This window comes from Chrysochloris asiatica, unplaced genomic scaffold (assembly GCF_000296735.1).
Source record: "Chrysochloris asiatica unplaced genomic scaffold, ChrAsi1.0 scaffold00048, whole genome shotgun sequence".
NCBI classification, from domain to species: Eukaryota; Metazoa; Chordata; class Mammalia; order Afrosoricida; family Chrysochloridae; genus Chrysochloris; species Chrysochloris asiatica.
This window is the reverse complement of record NW_006408566.1, coordinates 11792404-11810040: the sequence shown is the minus strand read 5'-3', so window position 1 is coordinate 11810040 and position 17637 is coordinate 11792404. Positions and strand designations below refer to the sequence as shown.

General features: G+C 42.0%; 1 protein-coding gene across 2 annotated transcripts in view; it reads left to right on the top strand.

The window, feature by feature from the left end:
• PGM1 (phosphoglucomutase 1) overlaps positions 1 to 12755 on the top strand; it is a 90410-nt gene extending 77655 nt beyond the window's left edge. For both annotated transcript variants that reach the window (XM_006862464.1, XM_006862463.1), the window contains exons 8-11: positions 2144 to 2279; positions 4431 to 4614; positions 8126 to 8260; positions 12112 to 12755. In XM_006862464.1, coding sequence (XP_006862526.1) covers positions 2144 to 2279; positions 4431 to 4614; positions 8126 to 8260; positions 12112 to 12201 — 545 coding nt within the window. In that variant the 3' untranslated portion in view covers positions 12202 to 12755. The remainder of the gene's footprint in view (positions 1 to 2143; positions 2280 to 4430; positions 4615 to 8125; positions 8261 to 12111) is intronic.
• The last annotated feature ends 4882 nt before the right edge of the window (positions 12756 to 17637 follow it).

The window sequence follows — 17637 nt, the reverse complement described above, 5'->3', positions numbered from 1 at the left end:
TACCAGCCGCTCCGCGGGAGAAAGATGAGGCTTTCTACTCCCTTAAAGATTTACACCCTCGGAAACCCTGTACAGGGTCGCTATGGGTCGGAACCAACTCAACGGCACTTTAACAACAACATATATATATATTATATATATGTATATTTTTTCAGAATAATGACTTCAAAGGTAACAAAATAATGAGAGTTCTGTTCCACATAAAGCCATTGGAAAAATGTCTCCATTTTCTTTTATCAAAAAAGCCAGCAGAGAAGCACATCCAGAGAAGACAGTTTGTTAATTTTGATAAAGACTTTGACAAGGCTGTTAGCAAGAGACAGATGTGTCAGATGGGTCAGATTTTGACCAATCCCTGTTGATTAAAGAAAGGTGTCCTAGAATGGGAGTTGTTAGAACCAGGTTGAGGTTCATTTTCAAGACTTTGATACTTTTGGCCACATTGTTTTCCAGCAGATTGTACCAGTGTCCTCTCCTGCTAGCAGCACTTTGGAATCCTATTTCCTTGACATCTTCTCTGACTCTGGGTGCTCTGATTTGTAAATATTTGGCCATTTGTTAAGCAAATAGCAGTTTCTCATATGGTTTTAGCTTCATTTTCCCTTCTTAAAAGTGATGGCAGCTTTTTATTCTGTTAATTGGTTATCAGTATGCATTGTCTATTTATATCCTGCATATGTTTTTCTATTGAGGTTTGGCCTCTTTTTATTAACATGCATGTTGTTTTTCTATCTTAAGTATACTAAACAGCTACCATACATTGGAAAGGTGGGTTGCTTTTGTTTGTTTGTTTGTTGATGGCCTTTTAATCTGTCTGTGGTAGTTTTTTTGTACGTGTTTAGAAATACTAGTTTTGAAAGTAGACAAATAGATCCATTTTCCCCCTTACGAGTTCTGTGTTTAAATGTGTTTATCACAAGCAAGACTTAAAAAATACTCATCTATATCTTCTTAAAGGTTTACAAGCTTTCTGTTTGAATTTGTAATCCGTTAGGAATTCCTTTTGATAATAGCGTTTAGTAAGGATAAAACAGAAAGTTCTTTAACAACTGTTTAGCCAGTTACCCAAACACCATTGAAAAGTAATCCATCTTTTCTGGCAGGTTTGACACATACCCGATTCCCAAGTCTGGTATGTATTTGGGTCTTTTCCAGGTTCTTTCCTTTGTTCCACTGGGCTACCGGACTATTTTAATTATTGGAAATTCATAATGGAGGCTCAGTTCTTTTGCTGTGTTGCTTATTGAGATTTTTTTCCTTTTCTCTCACTTTTGTACTTTATAATTGATATATAGTACTCCACTAAATGATCTCACTAAGGAGCTCTGGTAGCGTAGTGGTTACGAATCGGGCTGCGAACCTTAAGGTCAGCGGTTCGAAACTACCAGCTGCTCCGCGGGAGAAAGATGAGGCTTTCTACTCCCGTAAAGATTTACACCCTCGGAAACCCTGTACCGGGTCGCTATGGGTCGGAACCGACTCGATGGCACACAACAACAACAACAAATGATCTCACTAACATTTTTATTGGCACTTGCATGTATGTATTAATTACATGGAGAAGTATCCATATCTTTTCAGTATTCTGTGTCATAATTCAATATGTGATTCTAACCATGGATTTGAGTTCTCAGTAAAGTTTGTGACTTCTTTAGTTGGGGCTACAGGCTCCTGGTGTGGCACTGTGGGATAAGCATTGGACTGGTAACCACAAGGTCAGCAGTTTAAACCCACCAGCCACTCCTTGGAAACCCTATGCAGGGTCACTCTGAGTCAGAAATGACTCGATGGCACTTAATACCACCAACAACAACCACACAGACTAACTGAGGAGTCCTAGTGGCACAGTGGTTAAGTACTTGGCTGCTAAACAAAAGGTTGGTGGTTTGAACCCACCAGCCCTCTAAGGGAGAATGATGTTACAGACTGCTTTGTCAAGATTGCAGGCTTGGGAATCCTATGGGGCTGTTCTATTCTGTCCTATAGGGTCACTTGGAGTTGAAATTGACTCCATAGCAATGGGGTTTTGGTTTTATCTATTTTTAAATTTTTGCTTGCTTATTTTTTTTGTATACTAGGGTTATAATTCTCAAGTATATTAGAGGAATCGTGTTTATCATAGCTGCTTGCTTCCCTCTGCCAGGTTCTGACCACATCCGTGAGAAGGATGGGCTCTGGGCTGTCCTGGCCTGGCTGTCCATTCTAGCCACCCGCAAGCAGAGTGTGGAGGACATTCTGAAAGATCACTGGCAAAAGTATGGCCGCAATTTCTTTACCAGGTAAGCCACAGCCAGGCTGGGATAGGAGGTAGGGGGGGAACATAGGCAAGAATTCTCTTGCTTACAAATTCTTTCCTGTCTACTTTTTCCAGCCTCTGCCAATTAAGGATTTAACAAATAATTCTTGAGATAAAGTCAAGTTTTATGTTATCCATAAAAAAGAGGCTTCTAAAATTAGTTAACATAGTCAAAATTTATTCAGTGGTAGAATTCTGACCTTCCTTGCAGGAGACTAAGGTTCAAATACCTCAAGTGCATATTGCTTGCATATTTCTGAACAGATTTCCAGATGAAGAGATGAGGAAGAAATGCCTGGTGATCTACTTCCCAAAAGTTAACTAGTGAAAATCCTATAGATCACCATAATCTGAAACTATTGTGCATGGGTTCACTAATTGACAACTAACAACAACAGCAATGATACAATTGACCTGGGAACCAAGGCAAGAACCTCTGCTGTTTAAAAGCTGGAATTCAGAAAGGCAATAATGAGCCATTGGTAGTCTAGAGTGCCACACTAGCAAAAACATGCCATGGTTTCACCAAATGCCTAACTCATAGTTGTTGTTGATGTTAAGCACTGTTGAGTTGGTTCTGACTCATAGCAACCCTATATAGAGCCTTGTGGCTTGCAGTCCAGTGCTGACCCTGCAGCACCACGCTGCATAAATAGTTTTTGAAATGATGGATGAATGAGTCAGTGAAAGGTGGAGTAAACTTAGGGGGATTGCTCAGAGATAGGGTCATTCTTGAAGTGCCCATTTGTAAACAATTATAATATATACCTATTCATTTCAAACATCACTACTAAACAAGTATTTCAAATAAAGTCCTTAGAACTTGCATTTATGAATAGTTGAGTCTCCATAATATCTTCCATTTATCTAAAAAAGTGCTTTTTGTTAAATGCTCTTTTGTGTACATTATTTCATATTCATCCCGAAACTATTATTGATGAAGCCACTGAGATTCTGAGAGATGAAACAACTTGCCCATTGTTACAAGTTACTCACAATAGAGGCTGGTGTCATAGCTAGTTCTGTCTGATTCCAAAGCCCAGAATCTTTCCATGACACCCCTCTGTGCCTAGGATTTATAGAACATTTCCCTTGAACACCCAAAGGTCACAGATGTAAAACACAAACACCTGGTTGTAATTTCTTGCTGTTTATCATTTTAACTGGGGAAAAGAGCTGACTTGAAGATTAAGGGGACTATTTTGTCCTTGATTCATAGAATCCTGGAGCCAGAGTAGGTTGGCCTTAATTCCTGGTATTTCTCATGTCTCAGAGGTGTCACCTTGCACATACCATATTTGTTTCACTATTGCAAATAAATATAGACTCTGCTAGCCTGAGTCTCTCAAAAATAACTCTCTCAAGAGGGTGTATGTCACTAGGTCAAGAAAAGCCACTTGTGAGACTCTTTAGCCTCGTAAGAAAGATGTCAAGAACAGTCTTTGAAGCGGAAAAAAAAAAGTCATGGAATTAATTTGTGATGTACTTCCCCTCAGGCCCTTTCACATTCACACACGGATCTCCCCTGTCAGACTGAATCCAAAGTCCTTGGACCAGAATCTGTTCTTGCAGAAACTATGGAGGCATTTCAGATGTAAAGAGTTAGGGTTTGGCCCCTTCATCTAGTCAGTGAAAACTTGGCCTCATTTTCAGAAGCTCCTGTGGAGATTGGAACTCTCCTTAGCCAAAATCTCCGCAGCCTCAGTCAGATCCCAGATGGGGAGTAGTCCCAATATTCAGCTGAAAGAGCTACAGGCATTAGGAGAGAAGTGCCGGAGTCATTTGCTTGTTTATACAGAGTTCTCTAGTGATAATGTTGCTTTTAATTTCGCCTCCTCAGGATGTGGTGATTAAATATTAGATAGTATCTCTCAAAAGCCTTTGAAGCTCTTTAAAGCTTGATTCTGTGGAAAAGCCAAGATGGGGGTTTTCTGCTCATTCAGAAGCTCCTAACTCTCCGGAAATCCTGCATGCTGGTGGTTTTCTAGCCCTTCTTCCATTCCTAGCCTGATCTGTCCCCAGTGACTGACAAGCTCATGTATGTATTTGCCAGTGTCTTGTGAAGTCAGGGGCTGAAATACCTTTGCATGATGTGAACTCAGCCCAAGGGCCTCAACTTCATGATTTCTTCTAGGTATGATTATGAGGAGGTGGAAGCTGATGGGGCAAACAAAATGATGAAGGACTTGGAGGCCCTGATGTCCGATCGCTCCTTTGTGGGGAAACAGTTTTCAGTAGGTGACAAAGTTTACACCGTGGAGAAAGCAGATAACTTTGAGTATAGTGATCCAGTGGATGGAAGCATTTCCCGAAATCAGGTAGGAACAGATGGTATGTGGGAGGGAGAACCCAGAAAGAGCTTCATCTTTGAAGTCTCACGTTTAAAAAGGCAAGGCCCTTTGGTCATTTGCTGTTTGCTGTCTTTTGTATCTCTAGGGCAGTTATTCTCAACTGTGTCTTTGCTGAGTCACACATGATTCTCATTTGTGCTAGTGGGGAAATGATATTTGCCCTGGTTCTATGCAATTCCCTATGCCCTCATTTTGGAATTATTAACCTAGATTCCAGAGGGATTTTTAAACTCTCAGGAATGATATGCAAGTTAAAGTGTTCAGTGTATATGCATAGAGGAGACCCAGAAACTAAACAGTGAGAGGATACTGCTGATTTAGATGTCAACCCCCTTTGTTTTTTGCCTCAAGAGAATGGATCAGGATAGCAGCGAGAGAGCGACATTATTATAGAAATTTTCATATCCTCTAATTTCTAAAAGAAGCTCTGGTAGTATAGTTGTTATGAATCGGGCTGCTAATCTCAAGGCAGCAATTCAAAACTACCAGCTATTCCACGGAAGAAAGATGAGGCTTTCTGCTCCCGTAAAGAGTTACAGCCTCGGAAACCCTATGAAGGGTCGCTATGAGTTGGAACCGACTCCTCGGCACATAACAACAGCAATTTGTTAAAACGGGAAAAAATAGACAAGTCATTCATAGACTTTGAAAAGACACCTGTTACGATCTACAGCGTGTTACTTGCAGCACACTTCTAACAGCAGTGCGGAGTAAGACACTGCATTTCCCAAACAATGCTGTTCTGATTTAGGGAGCTAAGGAAGGCTGCGTCCTGGTACAGCACTATGGATTAATGCGCTGGACTACAAGGTCGGTTTGAACCGCAAGGTCGGTGGTTCAAGCTCAGCCGTCACTCCTCGGAAACCCTATACAGGCTCGTTGTGAGCTGGAACCGACTAGATGCCACTTAAGAATAACAACAACAATATGACTTATCTGACGTGTTTTCTGAATAATCAGAGGGCTTGGCTCCCGAATCATCTAATTGTCATCAAGTCAATTCTGATTCATGGCAACCCCATGTGTATGAAAGTAGAACTGTGTGCTGTAGGATTTTCAGTGGCTGTGGCACTGTGGGTTAATGTGCTGAACTGCAAGGTCAGTGGTTCAAGCTCACCAGCTGCTCCTCCGAAACCCTACTATCCAGGGTTGCTATGTGTTGCAATTGACTTGACAACACATAACAACAACAATGAAGGCTGATGGAAATTGGGATTTAGGAAGTTAGGGTAGAGGAAAGAGTCCTAGAACAAATATCAGATAATCTCGATTCTGTCTGGATTCCCTGTGTTGCAGGTAGGTGATCTTGGGCAAGTCTTTTTCACTATGCTTCTGTTTCCTCATTGACTAAATGCAAATAATAATTCTTGTTTTACCTCACATATCATGAAGCTCAAATGAGTCAAAACTGGCTGTGCAAATGCTATGGAATTTTCAAGGCATTAGGTGAATGTAAAAAATTGTTCTTATGCCTCTAGAGCCTTCCAGAGCTAGAATTTAACACATAAAAATCAACATACTTATAAAAACACCTGAGGGCAGGGAATAGTGCCTGATTGGCAAAAAATATACATAATGTCTATGTAGTTTGCATAAAAATACGTTGCCTGTTGTTTGAAGCCCCACTGCACTTGGTTCTGTGGATATATGGAACTGAATAAATCCTGCCCTCAATATGGTACATGCAGTGAATACCTGATGTGGTGCTGTGGATTAATGTGCTGAACCACAGAGTCTGTTTGAACTGCAAGGTCGGTGGTTTAAGCTCACCAGCCACTCCTCAGAAACCCTATACAGGGTTACTATGAGTTGGAACCGACTTGACGTCACTTAACAACAACCATGATCTGGCCTTGACTTACCCTTCCAGCTTCCTCTTCCCCATGTTTCTCTCCTACTCTTCAATTCGCCTATTTTTTGAACCATTAGGAGGTCTCTCTCATCTCTGATATTGAAGATGCTTTTCCCTCTACTTGGAACACTTCCTTGCTCTGTGTTAGCTAAATTCACCATGATACTGTTGACAGCTTTCAGTTTTCCTTCTAGGAAGTCATCGTTGGCCCTTAAGCTTGGATTAGTTGTTCAAGAGGAACAACTTGGATTAGTTGTTCATATAGTCACGTGGTGCTCTGTGCTTACTCCCATTGGAGCACTTTACCACTTGAGCAAATTATTGCCTATACATTTTCAGTCTTTCTTGCTGAACCATGGGCAACTCAAGGACAAGATGTTATGTTTATAAGCAGAGTCCCAGAATAGTGCCCAGTATGCCAAACACTCAATAAATATTTGTTGATGGAAGGCAGGCAGGCAGGCAAATCATCTGTAAGACACTTGTGCTAAAGATCTAAAATCAGAGAATTTTCTTAATAAAAAGATCTTGACAGTAAAGCACATAATTTCTTTCTTTCATTTAAATCCTCAAGAGGCACAGAATTATAGACTGAGACAGACTAGATCCAAGATCTAGCCCATGTTTCGCATTTTATAGATTTACAGATGAGGAATCCAAGGCCCAGTGAGGTTAACTGGCTTGCCCAGCTAATTAATGACCTAATTAAACTCTGGGTGGGGTTTGATGATGAACAGCAGATTATGAGTAGTGTCTCTCCTTCTAGTCAGTCTTTGGAGTTCTATAAAGCTCTTCTTTTCATGGAAGAATTAATAGACTCATAAAGCCCAAAAGTCCTCAGGCCACTGTTTTGTCCCTTACCTCAGGCCATGGAACCACAAGTCCTTTGGCTCTGAAGCAAGATCTCTGAGGAAGAGAGATGCTGCCAGGGAGGGAAAAGGAGGGCAGCAACAAGCAGGGCTGGGCTGGGTACCACACCATATGGGCCTCTTTTGGAGTCATCAGGCATTGGTGGGAGATTGATGACTGAGTCACGGATAATAGACTCAGAATAGTCTCTGCCATATAGGACATAGGACTACCTGTTCTCTTTTTGAGAGGACTAATGTTTTCACAAAGCATTAATCCTCTTGTCTACCTGAAACCTCTTCTGTTTTGGTTTCAGCCCATTCTTTCACTTGGGCCTCCCTAGCTGGAAGGTGCAGATCAGCATCCTCTTAATGTACCATATTACCCTCCTGATCTGGAGATGGGATCTCTGTATCTCACAGCATTATGGGTCTATTTATTAAGCTTCAAACTAAAATGGCTAGTCCATAAATCATAGAGCAGTGGAGAGGGGAGGGAAAGCCTCGTGTCATATAACATCACAGGGATCACATCTCCAACCTGACCCTGGGAATGCTTCTCCTGCATTAACTAAGCCTCCACTATCTGCATGCAGTAAGAGGTTGACAGAAGGTAGATTCATGAGGCTCAATTGCTGCCATTTATCAAGGATCTAATGCTCCAATTGATTCAGTATGGATAAAATTAAGTCTCCAAACGGACCCTTCATAATTTGCCAACCTTCAATATCACTTCCAGCATGTGAGGGGAAAAAAAATCTCTGCTTATCTTTTCCAGGGCTTGCGGCTCATTTTTGCAGATGGTTCTCGCATCATCTTCCGACTAAGTGGGACTGGCAGTGCGGGGGCAACCATTAGACTGTACATTGACAGCTATGAGAAGGATATGGCTAAAATCTACCAGGACCCCCAGGTAATGCCCCAGCCCTGTGCTCTATGAGTCCTTTTGGTCAGAGGGAATGATTGTGGTCCCGTTGAATCTGTGTTACATCAGTCCTTTTCTCCAATGATCAAACATGCTTCCAGCTATGTTCACTCTTCTCCATACTTCTTTCGATACCTCCTAACAACAGAAAGAGCTAACAAGTATCTGAGATTTGCTATTTGCCAAGCTATTTTCCACATAAGCCCATCACTTAATCCTTAAATGGAGTTGTTGTTGTTAAGTGTCGTAGAGTCCGTTCTGACCCATAGTGACCCAGTATAGTATATCCAAGGAGCATCTGGTGAGATTGAACTGGAGACCCTGTGGCTCAAACTGACTTTGCAGTCCAGTGCATAAGCCCACAGCACTACACCAGGACCCCATTATTATCCCTAACACACACAGATAAGGAAACTGAGGCAAAGAAAGATGAAAGACCTCACAGGTTCACCTGCCTAGTAAGTGGCAGACTCAGGAGAACTATCTCTAAATCAACATATCTGGTGATGTGGTCTGTCGCTGATCATTTGCTGCTTTGTTTGGTCTGATCACCAGCCCGGCCAGAACACACACTAGTTTTAGATTTGATGTAGAGGAGAAACAGTTCCATGTCACAACAAGAGATTTCTTCACCGAAAACCTAAGCCTGTGGTTTAGGTTCCCCAACCCCACCTAAGGACTTTTTTTATAAGAACCCTGATGATGAGGCCAGTCCCCAAAAAAGAAGAGTCAAAGGGGAAGTAGTGACACACAGGGAAGAATTTTGCAGTTACTCCCTAGGTAGAATTTTGTGGCCCAAAAGAAAATGTTTAGGAAACGTTTGTATGTTACATAAGCCTCTTCTTGGCAATTCACAACAAATAAGTGAAAAATCAGCATGTTGCCTTAGAGTTGACTCCGATTCAAGAGACTTCATGTGTGTCAGAGTACAATTGTGTTCCATGGGGTTTTAGTGGCTGATTTTTTGCCAGTAGATCGCTAGGCTTTACTTGCCAACTACTCCTGAGTAGACTTGAACCTTCGACTTTTAACTTAACAGCTGAGTGTGTTAACCATTTGACCAACCCAGCGACTTCTCACAATACATAGCCACTGCCATTGAGCTAATTACGGCTCATAGTGACCCTGTAGGATAGAGTAGAACTGCCCCATAGAGTTGCCAAGGCTGTAAATCTTTATGGAAGTGGACGGCCACATCTTTCTCCTGCAGAGCAGCTGGTGGATTCAAACTCATGTCCTTCCTGTTGGTAGCTGAGTGCTGTAAGAAGCCACTGTTCCATCAGGGTTTCTTCTAACAGTACATGTTGTTAGAAGCACAACTAAACATTCTAGAATTCCCATTCTTCACAATGTTATCCATAATTTATTATGATCCTCATAGTTGAATATCTTGGCAAAGTCAATGAAAAACATAGGTAAACATGTTTCTGGTATTCTCTGCTTTCAGCCAAGATCTCTCTGACATCTGCAATGATATTCCTTGCCCAAAAAAATAATTGGTCGACATTCACAACACAGAGCACATGTTAGAGATTTTGAGAAGACTTGCAGTACAGATACCTGTTATTTTTCCACAGTCTCTTTTCATCTAACATCAAATTAAAATCCTGCTAAACTTACTTGGTACGAATCGGGCTGTGAACCGCAAGGTCAGCAGTTTGAAACTACCAGCTGCTCCGCGGGAGAAAGATGAGGCGTTCTGCTCCCGTAAAGATTTATAGCCTTGGAAATCCTGTGCAGGGTCGCTATGAGTCGGAACCGACTCAACGGCACTTTAACAACAACAATAAACTTACTTGGAAACCCCTAGTGTAGTCATTTTGTACGTAGGTTTTAGAGTCAGATCTTGGTTTAAATTCTGTTCCTGCTAATAGCTAATAGCTACCTGTCCCTGGGTAATGTATTTCAAGGCTTGATTGCTTTTCCTATAAAATGGGAAGAATAATACTCATAGAGTGGTGCAGGAATTTAAGAAAACAACAGATATAGAATGCTAAATCCAGTGTCTGTCTCATAGCGTTAGCTTGTGATAAAGGTTGTGTTTTTTTTTTTTTTTTAAATCATAATAATTTTTATTACAAAAAGGGAGAAATGAGAAAATGCTTTTCATCTGTACAGGTTTTTTCATGGCCAGGCTCCAGCTTTGATCTTTGCAGGTCTCTCTTGGGTTGTAGGCATCCCTCAAACTTAAACCAAAGTTAGTGGGGTCTGTATCGTTGATCCACAGAATGGTAATGAGAAAAGGTGGAAAGGAACTGCACTTGTCTCTATCTTCAATGTGAATACCTGGCACATGTGTGGTAGATACAAGTAATGAATGAAAAATACGTTGTTTTCCCTCCCCCTCACGAGAGTCCTAGTGGGGTGGGGTGGGACAGCACTAAAAGGTGTGACTGCTCATGAAGTCAGTCCTGGTGGACTACCATTCCAACTGGGAAGAGTCCTTCGGTACTCCATAACATCTGGGCCACTGCTTCAGCACTTTATTAGGACCTTACAAGTCCCAAGGGGAATGTCAGATGGTATGGTCAGCACATGGGGTTGGCTCTGTCTTTCATCTAGGTAAAAGATGGTAGACATTTACATGAGGGAAAGCACCATTGGTCAATAGAAAACATCCCATTCTTGACTCTGCCATTGAATCACTTAGTCAAATACTTCACCTCTGTGGGTCTCAGTTTTTTCATCTGTGAAATGGACAATTACACTAGAGCCATAGTTCAATAAAAAAAAAAAATAAACTATTTGTTGAAGCAGTAAATTGTGTTTTAAGGAGGAGAGTTGATGGAGGTTGTTACATTTTGAAAAGATCTCTTGATTACCGTGTGGGACATAAATTGGAGGATTCAAAGTGGGTTTTGGGAGCATTAGTGTTTCAGGCAAAAAAAATAAAAAAGAATGCTGGTTTAGCAAGAGTTAAGGCAGTGAGAAGAGGAGAAGTAGGTGACAGTGAGTGATGTTCCGAAGGTAAAAGTCACTTAGTTTTGCTGATGGATTGGGCAAGGAAAATGGAAGGAAGGAAGGTGTCAAGAACTTCTACACCTGAAAACATTATGCTAAATAAACGAAGCCAAACACATAAGGCCATAAACTGTATAATTCCATTTATATGAAATATCCAGAATAGGTAAATCCATAGAAACACGCAGGCTGGTGGTTGCCAGGAGCCGAGGGGAGGTAGGAATGTGTTATTGTTTTTGTTAGGTGCCATCGAGTTGGTACCGAATGTGGGAATGTGTAGTAACTGCTAAATGGGCATGGATTTTTTCTTACAGATGATGAAACTATTCTGAAATTGTTAGAGGTGGTTACACAACATTGCAGATGTTCTAAATAACACAGAATTGTTCACTTAAAATAGTTAATCCTATGTTTTGTGGATTTTTACTCAGTTAATAAAAGGAGTTAATAAAAGGAGGAGAAGAGTTGTTCTCTTGCTTTACCTAATAGACTGGTATCGATTCACTGACACAAAGGAATGCTGGTGCTAAGTTTGGGGAAAAGAATATGTGTTTCTTTGTAGATGTAGAATTTGAAAAACCTTTGAGACATCCGAAGAAGCCCTGGTAATGCAGTGGTTAAATACTCAGCTGATAATTGCTAAGAGGGAGAAAGATGAGGCAGTCTGTTTCTATAAAAATTTACAGCTTTGGAAACTCTATGGGACAGTTCAGAATCAACTTAATAGCAGTGGGTTTTGTCTGGTTTGGTTTTTCATTTGAGACATCAGAGTAGGCAGTTAGTATGAGTTGGGTGCACAGAAGCGAGGTCGGGTGGGGACTACGGATCTGTGTTTAGAGCCAGTGCTGGGAAAGGTGCTTCTCTTTGTGTCTCCCTAGGTCATGCTGGCCCCCCTTATTTCCATTGCTCTGAAGGTGTCTCAACTCCAGGAAAGGACAGGACGCACGGCACCCACTGTTATCACCTAAGAAGATGGGCTGATGTGGTACGTCCCTCCACCCCAGCACACATCCAAGTCATCTGATTGAAGAGCATGGACAGAAACAAAATGTGTTTACCCAGCCTTCTAGGATTTGGTCTTTCCACCAACGAGTTATTTATGAATGGTGCATGTACAAGGCGCTGCCAACTAAGATGCCTATGGGAGCCCTATGGCAAAGAGGACCCGGGGCTTATAGTACCGTCCCTTCCTATTCACATCCTAATGCACTGCTGCTGTGTGGGTGTTTGTCTCCTTGGTACCAGGTACTGTTTACACTGCAATGTGAGATGGAGGTTTTTCATCACCCACAAAGACCATTTTCCATCCTTAGGACGTGCTGACGGGATGACAGTACAGGTTCCTTTCTCCTTAGTGAATCTTTCTCCCCATTTACTGTTTACATGTCATGCAGCAATTCAATTTCTGGTGCCTTCTCTCCAATCAGTTCTTTCCTCCGAGTGTGACGTACATATCTCTGCCTGGTTTTGCAACATGTTCCCATTCACACAGGTGTTTGGGGATATTAAAGCAAACTAAGCTGCTGTTTCTTCATGTCTTTTTTTTTTTTCTTTAACTACAAAATGCTCTTGATTTCAGAAAGACAACTTTTGGTGTTGTTGAGGAGTTAAGAGGGTGTAGTATTTTATTGGGATGTCCTCACCAGAGAACAAAATGGTCTCTGTGCTAGGTTTAAAATCTGACTCAAGAAGTGTAGTATCAACTGATAGCAGAGTCAGCTGAGCTCTGGGTCATTCTGAGGTAAACAAAGTAAGATTGATCTGGTTAACTTGGAATGCAGGGGAGATCGTTTTTAGGAGATTGACTAGCAAAGCCCTGCCATGTGCCTTCTGATGCCGAGATGCCATGATGCCTTATCAAGGCAAATCCAAGAGCCGGGTGACTGGCCATTTGGCTGGAAATATTGTCCCACTGGCATTTTTTTCATCTTAGGAAATTCACATCCAGCTGGTGAGTACAACGTAGTAAAGACTTAGATACAACAGACCCAAGTTTAAATCCCACTTGAGACCTCGAGTGACTCATTTCCCTCTTCTTTACAAATGGGGATTAAAATGACTCGTATCTTTATAGGGTTGCTGAGCACTTTGAGTGAGATGACCTTTGAAAAGCAGGGGTGTAGTACCTAGTTGAGAGAAGACTGTCAAAGATGTGGGGACTAAGATTATCTGTACAATCTTGTGTCTAGTTGTTTACATATTGCCGCTAAAATCAATTTTAGGAAAAACAAAAACTATGACACTAATATTTGTAATGCATTTTATAATTTGCAAGGCACTTCCACAAATTTACCTTGTTATATGGGCAGTTCTGACTCTCCTCCTCCCACCCAATCTGAGCTCTCGTTACAGGTGGCAGGGCCTTTATCTAGAGTGAGCTTCCCAGTGTTGCCGTATAACAAGGTAGTGTAGTTCAGCAAACAGAACTGAGCTTTGATAATAATCAGGATGGTGAGTATTAGCCCTAGGCCATGAACTAATTAATATTTCCTATATACTCTTTTTTTTTTTTTTTTTTTATTTTTTTTTTTTTAATTATGTGATAGTTTATATGGGAGAACATTAGTTTTACCTTTATACTATCGTATATTGTTTCATTGCCATGGTTACAATCCCCTCCATGTATCATCAACCAATCAAAGAGTATACCCTACAAGCCTTCCCTCTCCCCCCACCCCCCCGGTCATCAGCACACAGCCCCTTTCCCTCTCTGTGTCTAAAGTCCCCAGCTGCTCCATCTCTCGACGTCATCATCTCTGCCTCCATCTCAGACCTATATACTCTTTAAATGCTCCCAAAGCTTTTTAAGAGGGAGGTGCCTTGAGTCCTGTATTATTGGTGAGGTTCAGTTACTTGACCAGAGTCACATCTTGAGAGCACAGTGGGCCCCAGGCAGGCTGGCTCTAGCTCTGATTGTTTCACCACTACTTTAAATTGCCTCTTCTGTTGACTGGCTACTTCTAACTGATAGAAGAAAGATGTGAAAATGCTCATGTGTTTTATGTATTCAGGTCCCTGGGCGATGCAAATGGTATCCTCTGAACTAACAACCTAAAAAGGGAGTCCTGGTGTGGCTCTGTAGGATAAACACTGGACTGGTAACCACAAGGTCGACAGTTCAAACCCACCAACCACTCCTTAGAATTCCTATACCAAGTTGCTATGAGTCTGAACTGACTCAACAGCACTTATCAAGCAAACAAGCACTATGCTAAAGATTGGTGGTACACACTCACCCACTGGCACCATGGAAGCAAGACTTAGAGATCTACTTCTGTAAAGATTGTTGTTGTGAAGTACCATCAAGTCAATTTTGATTCATAGCAACTCTTGGTGATTGAATAGAACTGGGATTTCATTGTTGTACTCTTCCTCCCATGCAACCACTAGGTGGGTTCGAACCACCAACCTTTAGGTTAGTAGCCAAGCACTTACCCATTTGTACCACTAGGTCTCCTTCTCATAAGGATTGCGGCTAAGAACCCTCTCTGGAGCAGTTCTACTCTGTAACATGTAGATGGCTGTGAGTCTGAATCAACCTGACGGAACAGGTTTCGGATGTGTGTGTGTGTGTGTGTGTGTGTGTGTGTGTGTGTGTGTGTGTGAGTATGGTCCTGTTGTTGTTGTAGTCAGGTGTCATCAAGTCGGAACCGACTCATAGCAACCCCATGCACAGCAGAACGAAACAATGTCCGATCCTGGGCCAACCTCACTACCATTGCCACACTTGAGTCCATCAATGATGCCACCTGGCCAATCCATCTCGTTGGGGGTCTTCCTCTATTTCTCTGACCCTCCACCCTACCCAGCATGACATCCTTCTCCAATGATTGTTTCCTCTGGACAACATGTCCAAAGTATGAGAGACGAAGCTTAGCCATCCTGGCCTCCAAGGAGCACTCTGGTTGCACTTCTTCCAAGACAGATCTATTGGTTCTTTTGGCAGTCCATGGCACTTTCAGTATTCTCCTCCAACACCACAATTCAAAGGCATCAATTCTTCTACGATTTCCCTTATTCACTGTCCAGCTTTTGCATCCATATGAAGTTATTGAAAATACCGTGGCTTGGGTCAGGCACACCTTAGTCCTCAAGCTGACATCTTTGCTCTTCAACACTTTAAAAAGTTCCTGTGCAGCAGTTATGCCTAATGCAATACATCGTTTGATCTCTTGACTGCTGCTTCCTCGAACATTGATAGTTGGTCCAAGAAGAATGAAGTCCTTGACAACTTCAATCTTTTCTCCGTTGATAAGAATGTTGTTTATTGGTCCACTGGTGAGGATTTTTGTTTTTTTGACATTGAGATGCAATCCATACCGAAGGCTTTGCTCTTTGATCTTCATCAGTAAATGTTTCAAGTCCTCTTCACTTTCAGCAAGCAAGGTTGTATCATCTGCATATCACAGGTTGTTAATGAGTCTTCCTCCAATCCTGATGCCACATTTTTCTTCATAGAACCCAGCTTCTAGGATTATTTGCTCAGCGTACAGGTTGAATAAGTTCTCTGTCAATGTATGATTGTAGCCGTTTCTGTATTACCTTTAGCAAAACTTTACTTGCTTGAGATATCAAAGAGATTGTCCAATGATTTCCGCATTCCATTGGACCACCTCTCTTTGGAATGGGCACAAATAAGGATCTGTTCCAATCAGTTGGCCAGATAGTTGTCTTCCAAATTTCTTGGTAGAGGTGAGGGAGTCTGGAAGATGAACTTTGTCTGGAAGCTAGTCTGAAACCTGTCCACCATGGGTGACCCTGCTGGTTATTTAAAATACCAGTGGTATAGCCCTCAGAATCACAGCAACTCAAGCCACCACAGTACGACAGACAGATGAGTAGTGGCCGTGAGTATGGTCCTAGAAGCATGGAAATGAATTTAATTCAGAAACTCTTTTTCCCAAGAGCATCCATTTGCCAGTTACCTCTGTATGGACACGTGCTATCATCTCACAGTGCCGTGCCATGATAGAGACTGTTCGTTTTGGCATTGTTGTCCCACCACCCCTTGATGTCTGGGTGTATCAGTCAGCCAGGGATTATGTAGTGGTGACCCACATTAAGTGTCAGATGCTGTGAGAAGGAAAGGACGTGAGCCCATAATACTAGTTGGGGGAGTCAAGTCTAGTACAAATAATGAGAGAAAACTATAGGATAAATATTTTTAAGCTTGTAGAGACAGTATCTGCTGTTGAAATTTATATTTTCCACCACCTTTTCTGTTTTCAACATTGGGCTAATTCCTTTCCAATAACCAAGTGAAACATTTTTTCCCATTTAGAGTCTAGGCCACTGAAGCGCAACTGAAGCTTCAGTAACTTGCTGCAGGTCCCAAAGCTACTATGTGGGGGAATTGGAATTTTGACCTTGAGTCTCCTTCACTTTGCATGACCCTTTGCTGCCTCCCCATGTGTTGTTGAATCGGCTGCAAACACTCCCAGGTTTGTGGCCCCTGAAATGGCTCCAAAAAGCTCCTCCTCATCTCTGATCGTAATTCAGCTGTTTTCCTTGACTCCACTTAGCTACAGCTTCTGGAGCCAAAAGCTCAGAGGAGGAGGAGGAAAGTGGTTGGGGCCATGGAGCATTGGGGTGAGGGTGGGTAAGGCCAAACTTCTTCCTTCTGTGGCTACCAGAGAGGCAGCCCTAACACGGGAGCCTTGGGGAGTGCAGGGAGACACAGCCATGCTCACACCTCTTAGGACTGATGTGGTCTGTGAGTCAGCTCGTTTTCTTTGGGGTGTGGTGAGAAATACAGTGTGCGAACTAGGTTGGAATTATCTAAAGCCAATCTCTGAAACTTCACTTTTTCCTCCCTCCTGACATTCAGCTGTCATCTCAAGTAACTGTTTTCATGATCTGGAATGTGCCATAGGTCCAGAAAATGGGGCAGAGGGAGACAATCCACAGTGTATAAAAATAAAGTAAAGGCCAAGCTTGCCATGGTGCTGGGGAGGGAAGACTTTGGTAGTCTGCCTTTTTCTTTTTCTTTTTTTTTTTACTGAGTAATCATATTTAATACTAGCCACCCACCACCCATTTAGTTTGAAATACTGTTCTATAGGACAACTTTGTGGGAGAAAAGATGTTTCAGACTTGTCATTTACAAATACTTCAGGAATTTTCAACTGCCAACCATAAGGTTGACTGTCCAAACCCACCAGCTGTTCTTGGGAAACCCTATGGTGGTGGTGGTTATATGATAAGAAGTCGGTTCCAACTCAGAGACCCTGCACAGGGTTTCCAAGGCTGTAAATCTTTTACGGAGCAGAAACCCTCAACTTTCTCCTGCTGGTAGTTTCAAACTGCTAACCACTAAGCTACCAGAGTTCCTTAGGAAACCCTCTATAGGGTCATTGTTGAGTCAGAACACATTCAGTAACACTTAACATAGGGTCACTTGCCTT